General features: G+C 47.8%; 1 protein-coding gene across 1 annotated transcript in view; it reads left to right on the top strand.

The window, feature by feature from the left end:
• Positions 1-105: 105 nt before the first annotated feature.
• Positions 106-11,538, top strand: part of SCAMP2 (secretory carrier membrane protein 2) — a 96,496-nt gene continuing 85,063 nt past the window's right edge. The window contains exon 1 of the mRNA XM_030186556.1: positions 106-289. Coding sequence (XP_030042416.1) covers positions 233-289 — 57 coding nt within the window. The 5' untranslated portion in view covers positions 106-232. The remainder of the gene's footprint in view (positions 290-11,538) is intronic.

Below are 11,538 nucleotides of genomic sequence, written 5' to 3'. Positions count from 1 at the left end.
AAATGCAGAATAAACACTGGGGAATTATGACATCACCAGCGACGCAAGCACCACCTTTGTGACGTTCAAAGGGAGGCTGGCCCTATTCCGGCGCGGACGCTGTACGCATGCTTGAGCGCCGCCCGCCTCCAGGAAGTATACGCAGAGAGGCAGGTAGGGAAGAGGAGTTTGAGGAGTCGGAAGTCGGCGGAATTCTCATTTCTGGTGTACCCGCTGTTGTCGATATCTTGCCATGTCGGGGTTCGATGCGAACCCGTTTGCCGACCCTGTGGATGTAAACCCGTTTCAGGTAAGTGCGAAATTGCTGGCGGTTGGAGTATACTGGTAATTCGAGAACCCGTGAGTGGAGTAGTTGGGGCTGGAGGAGACGTGGCCCGAGTGACGGTTATGAAGCCAAATGGGAAGGCGCCCTGAGAACCAGCAACCAATCGGGGTTGAGAAGGGTTGGGCTCGTAACACCAGTTTTGGGAATGTTGTTTGGGCCCCTTTGATGCTGGTGTAGTATCAGTTATAGTTGGGAAAAAGTCTAATCATCTAAAATTGTTATTTTCGGGAATAATATTTTTAGGCCTCTTCTTGTTTCTGTGTTTCATCGGCCTGATTTTCCAGCAAAGTTTTGGATTTGAACATCAAATGTATTTCTTTTTTGAAATTAGTGCTGAGGAGGAATTACAATTCAGCTGTTTATAATTATTACTAATACTAATAAAGATTTGCTGCGGGTGATATCTTTTTGTTGGACTGCCTTTCTAGCGAGCTTTTTTCTCTGATTTGAGGAAATAGAGCTCTTAAATTAAGTTCACTAAAAAGTCTGACCTGCAAAGTGTCTTTGTACCTGTTATTCTACATATCTAAATCAACTACGTAAAAACTGTTTAATTTCATTAATATTTAAAAATAATTGTAAGAATTGTAATTTTTTTTTTGGTGTATGATACTCTGAGATTTACTAAACCATTGCTGCTCAATTCTATAGAATAAGAACCTTTCACAAGGCAAACTAACTTACTATGAGCATCTGATAGCACATTAAAATAAGAACATAAAGATGAACTATATTCCATCAGACCAAAGGCCTATCAAGCTCACTAGCAGTGGTCAGTCCATGTCAGGAGTGCCTATCAGGAAACCAAGGAGGAGATTAGTTGCTGTTCTTGGTTGATTTTTGGAAAGAATGGCATGAAGAAAAATTGCCCTCATCCTAGAATGAAATAGAATGAAACGGTTTTTGACTGCCAGTTTGTTCGTTCCCTGTTGCACACTAACAAATTGATCTTTGAGACTTTTGGCCACACCCAATGACTGTCCCTGTATAGTTAGAGCATACCAAATCCTGGCTGAGTAGTATTACTGAAGAGTTTTGAAATGCCTAGAAAACTCAGTGTCAATTTTAACTTTATTAAAGGCATGTTGTGCACTGTATGCTGCACAAAGAGCCCTCTAACGATGTCAGCCAGGCAGTGGTGATGACTGATTATGCATAAAGAATTGCTAATTTTAGCAGTTGAAATACAGAAGTCACATTTTGTCAGTGAATATTATTTTGCTTAAACTTGTTAATTTGAGGGAGTTATAATTATATACAGTAAATATATACATAATTGCATTATTTATAAAATGTTATGCAAATCAGTTTTACATGTTTTTGTGATTTAAAACAAAATTAGCATTATATACAGCATTATAAAAACTTGGTTCAAAAGACTCCAATTTTTTGTCTCCTTATTTTGAATTTGAAATGGGAGCAGAGGAGTTTACTAATCTGAAAATCAGATGACAAGATTTTGTTGGATAATGTGGTCTTAATGGGTCTTTTCCTGACCAGCCACTCAGTATAAGAATTACTTCATGAATCTGCTTGACAGGAAGGTCTGAGTAGCAAATTATTTGAAGAAACTCAGAACTGTTTCCTTCCATATCATCATGCTGATCAATCCATAGACTGGTGGGTTGTGTCCATCTACCAGCAGGTGGAGATAGAGAGCAAACTTTTGCCTCCCTATATGTGGTCATGTGCTGCCGGAAACTCCTCAGTATGTTCTCTATCTCAGCAGGTGGTGGTCACACACAGCAGCAGCTCTGGCTAGGCCTCCAAGCCTAATTTTTAGGTTTTGTTGAGTGCCTGGGGTTGAGGGCTCTTCTTGAGCAAGTGCAAACCTGGTGGCGCCAGGTCCCTCCTTTTCTCCCCCCTCCCGCTGGCTCCGTTAAAAAAAAAAAATAAAAAATTTTTGAACGTCCTTAAAGGCGTTTATTTCGACGTTTATTTAAATGTTTATTGCAGCTACTCACTGGGACACCAGGTCGTTACAGCTCGGAGCGGAAAGCAGGTAATTTTTACCTTTTTATAGCGGGCAGGGGGTTCCCCGATTGATCTCCACGTGGCATATGGCGTCGGAGGGCGAGGGCGCAAAGAGTCGCTCCCCGGATCGCTTGGGCGCTTCTAGAGGGGATGCGGGGGTCTTAAAGCCTGATTCGCCCTTGTTGGGTGACAGTTTCGTGACCGATGAGTGTCCCGGTCCTTCCTCCGGCGTGGCGGTTTTTCCCGCCATAAACGCCCATCCCCCGCTGCTCGCCTCCGCCATCTTGGCCGGCCACGCGGCTCGGACGGCTTCTTCTTGGGCCGCCCTTGAGGTAGGAGACATTAATGCCATGAACGCCCTTAATTTGGGCGACGGCACAAAAGCGGCTAAAGTTAAGCGCCGTTCTTCCCGCGCGGCTCCTTCGCAGAGTGTCGCGCCGGACGCCATCTTGGATGCGCAGCATGTCTCTCCCCCGCTCTTGCGAGCGCCGGTTGAGGGTGCGTCTAGGGCTGTAGCCCAGGCTGCGGAAGTGCACAGTCTGGGGGGGTTTCTCCCCCGAGTTTGTTTTGCTGCTGCATCAGGCCTTCCTTATGCAAAACGCTGCCCCTGCTCCCTCGTCTGGTAAAGAGGTTGAGGTTCCCGGAGGTAAACGCCCTCGGGTTGATTCCCAGGCCTTGGAGGACTTTGTCTCCTCCGATGTAGATGAGGGCAGCGTATCTGAGTTCTCCCAACGGTCCTTTGCTGATTCCTTGGAGGAGACGGATCCCCGCTCGGTTGGAGCGGATGACCCCTCTGCAGCGCGGCTTTTTAGCTCAGAGGATTTGCCCAACCTGTTAGTACAGGCCATGGGCATTTTGAAGATTTCCTCTCCGGAGGACGTCTCTCCCTCAGCCCCTGTTGGCTCTGCCATTATGCTGGGGACGAAGCGCCCGCCTAGAACCTTCCACGTGCATGATGCCATGCACACCTTAATTTCGGCTCAATGGGATGTCCCGGAAGCGAGCCTTAAAGTGGCTAGGGCTATGTCCCGCCTCTATCCTTTGCCTGAAAGTGAACGTGAGGCCTATCTGTGGCCTACCGTGGATTCTTTAATCACTGCGGTGACTAAGAATACGGCGTTGCCGGTGGAAGGTGGCACGGCCCTAAAGGACGCCCAAGACAGAAGATTGGAGGCGGCCTTAAGGTCGTCCTTTGAGGCGGCTGCTTTAAGTTTGCAGGCCTCAGTTTGCGGCTCCTATGTGGCCAGGGCGTGCCTGACTATGGTGCAGCGGGCTTCCCCCTCGGATCATTCCTTGAGGGCTGATTGGCCCGCCCTGGAATCGGGCTTAGCCTATTTGGCAGACTTGCTGTATGATGTCTTGAGGGCCTCAGCTAAAGGCATGGCTCAGACAATCTCTGCGCGGCGGTGGCTTTGGCTGAAGCATTGGTCTGCTGACCACGCCTCTAAATCCCGCCTGGCTAGATTGCCTTTTAAAGGCAAGCTGCTCTTTGGGGTCGAGCTGGACAAAATCGTGACCGATCTCGGCACGTCTAAGGGCAAGAAGTTACCAGAGGTCAGGGCTCGGGCTAGTACTCGTCCCGGTACCTCCAGAGGACGGTTTCAGGAAGCCCGTCGGTACCGCCCGGGCAGGTCGGGCTCCTCTGCCCCCTCTTCCTTCAAGAGGAATTTCTCCCCCAAGCAGCATTCCTTTCGCAGAGACCGTCGTCCCGGAGGTGCTCCCTCCGGTCCTCCCCCAGGGTCTCGTACCCAATGACGGGGCCTTGGTCCACACCCCAGTGCAGATTGGAGGACGGCTGTCCTCGTTTCTGGGCGAGTGGACCACAATAACTTCAGACGCTTGGGTGCTGGAAGTCATCAGAGACGGCTACAAGCTAGAGTTCTGCCGACCCTTAAGAGACGGGTTTGTACTCTCTCCCTGCAAGTCTCCGGTCAAAGCTGTGGCAGTGCAGCAGACCTTGGACAATCTGATCCGCCTGGGTGCGGTCGTTCCGGTGCCAGAAAATCAGCTTGGCAAGGGGCGTTACTCCATTTACTTTGTGGTACCAAAGAAAGGAGGTTCTGTCCGGCCTATCCTCGACCTCAAAGGGGTCAATCGGGCCTTGAAAGTGCGGCACTTTCGCATGGAGACTCTCCGCTCTGTTATAGCGGCAGTGAAGGCAGGAGAGTTCTTGGCTTCCTTGGACATCAAGGAAGCGTACCTGCATATTCCCATCTGGCCTCCTCATCAACGCTTTCTGCGTTTTGCAGTCTTGGGACGACACTTCCAGTTCAGAGCCCTCCCGTTTGGGTTGGCTACTGCTCCGCGGACCTTTTCCAAAGTAATGGTGGTCATCGCGGCCTTCCTGCGAAAGGAAGGAGTACAAGTCCATCCTTATCTGGACGACTGGTTGATCCGAGCCCCCTCTTATGCAGAGTGCGGCAAAGCTGTGGACCGGGTAGTTTCTCTTTTGAGCTCCCTGGGATGGATCATCAACTGGGAGAAGAGCCAGCTGCGCCCGACTCAGTCCCTGGAGTATCTGGGAGTTCGATTCGACACCCAAGTGGGCAGTGTGTTCCTGCCAGACAATCGGATTGTCAAACTTCAGGCTCAGGTGGACCAGTTCCTAGTAGCCTCTCCTCTTCGGGCTTGGGACTATGTGCAGCTGTTGGGCTCTATGACGGCCACGATGGAAGTAGTGCCCTGGGCCAGGGCTCATAAGAGACCACTACAACATTCTTTGCTGCAGCGCTGGACTCCGATGTCGGAGGATTATGCTGTGCGCCTTCCCTTGGACCCAGCAGTGCGCAAGGCGCTGAGCTGGTGGATGCAGACAGACAAGTTGTCTGCGGGAATGCCTCTGGTGACCCCGGAGTGGATTGTCGTCACGACGGACGCCTCTTTGTCGGGCTGGGGAGCCCACTGCTTGGGAAGGACAGCGCAGGGGCTCTGGTCTCCTGCGGAGGCAAAGTGGTCTATCAACCTCCTGGAACTCAGAGCCATTCGGTTGGCGCTTTTGGAGTTCATCCCGGTACTGGCGTTGAAGCCGGTACGGGTCCTGTCGGACAATGCCACGGCTGTGGCCTATGTCAACCGCCAGGGAGGTACCAAGAGCGCCCCTCTAGCCAAGGAGGCTATGAATCTATGCCAGTGGGCGGCAGCGAACCTGGAACAGCTGTCAGCGGCCCACATGAATGTCAAGGCGGACTTACTCAGTCGCCATACCTTGGAGCCCGGAGAGTGGCAGCTATCTGCTCAGGCGTTCTTGGACATCATGAAGCGCTGGGGCCAGCCGAGCCTCGATCTGATGGCGTCATCGGCCAATTGCCAAGTGCCGCGCTTTTTCAGCAGAGGACGGGACCCTCGATCCCTGGGAGTAGATGCTCTTCTCCAACAGTGGCCGACACAAGAGCTTCTCTATGTGTTCCCGCCCTGGCCCATGTTGGGCAGGGTGCTAGACCGGGTGGCAAAGCATCCAGGCCGGATAATCCTGGTGGGTCCGGATTGGCCCAGAAGTCCCTGGTATGCGGACTTGATCAGGCTCTGTCGACGATCCTCTGCGGCTGCCAGTGGAGCAGGGCCTGTTACATCAGGGTCCCGTGGTGATGGAGGATCCCTCCCCCTTTGGTCTTACGGCCTGGCTATTGAGCGGCAGCGTCTGAGAAAGAAGGGCTTCTCAGACAAGGTCATCGCCACTATGCTGAGAGCGAGGAAGCGCTCTACTTCTACTGCTTACGCCAGGGTTTGGCGTATCTTTGCAGCGTGGTGTGAAGCAGGCTCGCTTTCTCCCTTCACTGCTCCAATTTCTTCAGTGTTGGCGTTCCTGCAAGAAGGTCTGGAGAAAGGCCTGTCGCTCAGTTCCCTTAAAGTTCAGGTAGCGGCTCTGGCTTGCTTCAGGGGCCGCCTGAAGGGTGCTTCCCTGGCTTCGCAGCCAGATGTGGTGCGCTTTCTCAAGTGAGTTAATCACCTGCGCCCTCCTCTGCACTCAGTGGTGCCTGCATGGAATCTCAACCTGGTGCTAAGAGCATTGCAGAAGCCGCCTTTTGAACCCTTGTCGAGGGCATCTCTGAAAGACCTGACGTTGAAAGCAGTCTTTTTGGTGGCTATCACTTCAGCCAGAAGAGTTTCCGAGCTCCAGGCACTCTCATGTCGAGAGCCTTTTCTACAGTTCACTGAGGCAGGAGTGACTATTCGCACAGTGCCTTCCTTCCTGCCCAAGATTGTTTCTCGCTTCCATGTGAATCAGCAGCTCTGTCTCCCTTCCTTTCGGAGGGAGGACTACCCAGAGGAATACTCTGCTCTCAAATGTCTGGATGTGAGACGTGTCATCATCAGATACTTGGAAGTGACCAATGATTTCCGGAAATCGGATCATCTGTTTGTCCTGTTTGCAGGTCCTCGTAAGGGTCTGCAGGCTGCTAAGCCTACAGTGGCAAGATGGGTCAAGGAAGCCATTGCAGCGGCTTATGTGGCCGCGGGGAAGGTGCCGCCTATCCAGCTGAAGGCTCACTCCACTAGAGCTCAGGCGGCCTCGATGGCAGAGGCCGGGTCCGTCTCCTTGGAAGAGATTTGCAAGGCGGCAACTTGGGCTTCAGCCCATACCTTTTCCAGGCATTACCGCTTGACTGTGGCTGCTCGGGCGGAGGCCCGGTTTGGAGCTTCAGTGTTGCGGTCAGGGATTTCTATGTCCCGCCCTGGGTGAGTACTGCTTCGGTACATCCCACCAGTCTATGGATTGATCAGCATGATGATATGGAAGGTAAAATTATGTATCATACCTGATAATTTTCTTTCCATTAATCATAGCTGATCAATCCATAGCCCCTCCCAGATATCTGTACTGTTTATATTCTGGTTGAATTTTAGGTTCAAGTTTAGTCTTCAGTTACTTCAGGAGGACTTCTTGTTCAAGTTCTTTTTCACTTGGATTCTTCAAGAGTTGAGACGAGTTTGTGTTACAGTGAGCTGCTGCATTCCTCTCCCCTCCGTTTTACGGGGCTGGATTGAGATTTAAATTCTGCCGGCACTCCCTCCCGCTTCGTGCGGCTGTAGGGCAGCTTTGTACCCCTCCCGCTTCGGCGGTGTTAGGGTCAGTCAGCTCCTCCCGCGGTTGCGGTTGCAGGATAAGCCAGATCCCCCCGCATCGGCGGGGTGGTGTCCCTCCCCCGCTCCGCGGGGATGAGCTGGACGGATTCCCCTCCCCCACTTGTGTGGGGATGAGCTGGGTTAATTCCCCTCCCCCGTTTCGGCGGTGGTGAGCTGGGCAGAGTGTCCCTTTGTGGGTGTAATTCTCTAAGTGCTGAGTCCTGCGGATGGAGCTTTGATATCGACATACTGAGGAGTTTCCGGCAGCACATGACCACATATAGGGAGGCAAAAGTTTGCTCTCTATCTCCACCTGCTGGTAGATGGACACAACCCACCAGTCTATGGATTGATCAGCTATGATTAATGGAAAGAAAATTATCAGGTATGATACATAATTTTACCTTTCACGTTCCTCTGTTCTGTCATAAGAGGGATGATTTTCTGTGTCCTCTTTGTTCTGGCTGTGAATGCCTTACTGGGACACATTCATTTACTTAGGGTGTTGGTGTAGAAATGTAAGCTACACAGATGCAAAGATGAACTTTACACTCTGTGAAAACTTCTGAAACTTACTGATATACAGAGTAAATCACTATCTTGTGTGCTGTAGTACGAGAACAAGCTGCCAAAGGTAGTTCTCTTCCTCACGTGCCATTAACCGTTCCTTCCATAGCTTCATTGCAACTGTGATATGAATCAAACTTTTTTTTTTTTTTTTTAGATTCAGAGAGAGGTGTAACTTATGTACAGTAATTTAGAGTTTGAAAAAAGAAATGTCAAAAAGAGGAGGCTGAGGCATTAACCATTAGTTCGAAGACTTGGGTGGGACTAAGACCACATCACCATAGAATCAAAAATATAACCTGTAGAGAATAGAGACTACTATAGAGTAGCAGCTGTGAAGGTCAAAAATTTACATTGGGTGTGGATGCTGTTCAAAAATACCATCCTGGAAGCCCAGACCAAATATATGCCGTGCATTAAAAAAGGAGGAAGGAAGACCAAACAGCTGCCATGGTTAAAAAGTGAGGTGAAGGAAGCTATTAGAGCTAAAAGAAAATCCTTTATTTATTTGTTGCATTTATATCCCGCATTTTCCCACCTATTTGCAGGCTCAATGTGTCTTACATTATGCCTTAGTGGAACGTGGAAGAAGGATCCGACTGAAAATAATAGGAAATTGCATGAAGAATGGCAAGTCTTATGCAAAGCGCTGATAAGGAAGTTAAAGAGAGACTTTGCATTTATTTATTTATTTGGATTTTGCTCACAACTTTTTCAGTAGTAGCTCAAGGTGAGTTGCATTCAGGTACACTGGATATTTCTCTCTCCCAGGAGGGCTCACAATCTAAGTTTGTACCTGAGGCAATGGAGGGTTAAGTGACTTGCCCAAGATCACAAGGAGCAGCAGTGGGATTTGAACCGGCCACCTCTGGATTGAAAGACCTGTGCTCTAACCACTAGGCCACTCCTCCATTGGAGTCAAAAACTAATAGTAAAATCTTTTTTTAGGTGTATTAAAAACAACAAGCCAGCAAACGAATCAGTTGGACCGCTGGATGATCGAGGGGTAAATGAGGCACTCAGGGAAGACAAGGCCATAGTGGAGAGATTAAATGAATTCCTTGCATTGGTCTTCACCAAGGAAGATGTGGGAGAAATACTGGTTCCAGAAATGGTATTCGGTGCCGACGAGTCAGAAACTGAATCAAATCTCTGTAAACCAGGAAGATGTAATGTGGCAATTTGACCAGTTGAAGAGTACCATATGGATAGGACCGGATGGGATGTATTGAAAGAATTGAAAAATTAACTTGTAGAACTATTGTTAGTGTCTGCGGTGGCTAAGAAAGCAAATAGAATGTTAGGTATTATTAGGAAAGGAATGGAAAATAAAAACGAAGATGTTATAATGCCTTTGTATCATTCCATGGTGCGATTGCACCTTGAATACTGTGTGCAATTCTGGTCACTGCATCTCAAAAACGATATAGTGGAATTAGGTGTTAATTAAGGGAAGGGGGAAATGGGACTTGATATACTACCTTTCTGTGGTATTTTGCAACTACATTCAAAGCGGTTTACATATATACAGGTACTTTGTACCTGGGGCAATGGTGGGTTAAGTGACTTGCCCACAGTCACAAGGAGCTGCAGTGGGAATAGAACCCAGTTCCCCAGGATCAAAGTCTTGCACTAACCACTAGGCTACTCCTCCACTCATTAAGGTGTGAAGAAGTAGAATATTTGTAGAGGTTATGAAGGGTAATCTGATTACTGAGTTAGCTTGAAAAAGGGTCTGTTTGAAGCAGTCTCCTTAGATTCAAAATAATATAAAGAGGAAAGGTCTCACTTAACTTTCTTTCTGTGAAGTTCTGAGAGAAGAGGACATTTTTCTGGTAAGTGAACATTTGCCTTGTGCTTTGGGAACTTAAGGGTGTAAAGGAGGAATTGTAGGTTAGTGAAAGGCAGAATAAAACTTGAACTTTGTACCACAGCATTAAGAGATACCTCAAGCAGGCACTGCGGGACCTAGTTTAGTCCACATGACCTTTCTCTGTTCCTTCTACCCTCTCTACTGTCATTGTATTGTTTTATCAGTTCATTGTAACTCGCTTTGAGGCCACTTTCAGTGGTATTAAGCGGGATATAAATGTTCTGCATAAATAAATAAATGACACAGATAGCAGTGTGGAATCATTATGGATAGAAATTCCATGTGTGAAAGGAAGGAGTATTCTAGGGCTGTACTACTGTCTTCCAGGACAGAATGAATGGACAGATGAAGAAATGTTTACAGAGGTTAGGAAAGCTTGCAAATTTGGCAATGCTATAATAATGGATGATTTTGACTTTGCCTCTCTACACTCACTGGTTCATAGCTTTATTTCAAAACTGGATTATTGGAATTCTATATTTGCTGGTTTGTCAAATTCTCAGGTGAAACGTCTTCTTACTTCCTTTGCTCAGCTAAACGATTGGATTGTGTCACCCCCATTATGTCTCTATCTCCACTGGTTACCTTTTCCTTTCGAAGTTTTCTTCAAGGTCCTCTGTTTAGTTCATAGAGCCTATCACACTGGTTTCCCTGCCTTTATCTCTACCTTGACCATTCCTTACCCTCCTAGGTCCCTTCACTCCTTAGACTTTCATCAATTAGTCTTCCCCCTCCTAAACAGCTCCACCTCTCATCCACTAGGCATACTGCTTTTTATTTTCTAGGACAAAAACTCTGGAATGACCTTCCATCATCTATCCATGCCAAACCTTCTCTTAAGACTTTTAAATATTTGCTTAAGACTTTATTTTATTTTTCCCATGCTTTTGGGACTCAGCAGCAAATAATCTCTTTGTTTTCAGCGTTTAACAATTTTAATCTTAGGCGTGTTTGCTCTTTGTATGTTTCCTATCATTAATGGAATGCTCTTCTGTTCTTGTTAGTTATTTTAGGCTATTGTAAACTGCCCTGACCTGTGTGCTCGGAAAGAGTGGTATAACAAATTTTAATAAACACAAAAACCTTTGCGAAATACTACTTTGGCATATTTACTAGGGGAAAAGGGAAAAGTTTAGAAAGTTCAACAGCCCTATATTCAGTCTTCTATTCTGATTTTCTAAAAACTCCACCGCATGGCTTATGTAGCCCTTATATGCATCTGGATTGTACTAGTTTGTCAGCTGGAGGAGGTAGAAGGGGTTATATCCCCAAGTTTTAAATCATTCTGACTCAGTCACCTCTTGCTTATCCGCCTTAGTTGCAGTTCTGCTTAGCTCTTCAGAGGTCTTAACACATTTATTACAGAGAGTTGTTTTCAAACCTGCTGTGGCATCCCACAGTGCTTCCAGTTGTAACCACTGCAGAAAGTCCCAAATGAACTGGTCTTACCAAGGAAGACTCCTCCAACCTTTTCCGTTCCTGGGGACATGAAAATGCCTCAAATGTTTCATCTACTAAACCGGTAGCCAGCACAGAGCTAGAGACCCTCAATGTGGCAGTACAGCTCAGTGCTCTGGGCTTAACAAAGTCCCCTCAATAGTTGAATCCTTATTTCCATCCACAAGGATCATCTGAGCTAACAATATTGATGCCAAAATCTCAGGGTCACTTGTCAGAGCTATGGTGTCTGAGGGCAGGAAATGGGCTTTCTCTTTTTTCCCAATAAAACCACCAC

Source organism: Microcaecilia unicolor, chromosome 1 (assembly GCF_901765095.1).
Source record: "Microcaecilia unicolor chromosome 1, aMicUni1.1, whole genome shotgun sequence".
NCBI classification, from domain to species: domain Eukaryota; kingdom Metazoa; phylum Chordata; class Amphibia; order Gymnophiona; family Siphonopidae; genus Microcaecilia; species Microcaecilia unicolor.
Note: the sequence above shows the minus strand (reverse complement) of the source record. Positions and strands in the feature narration are given on the sequence as shown.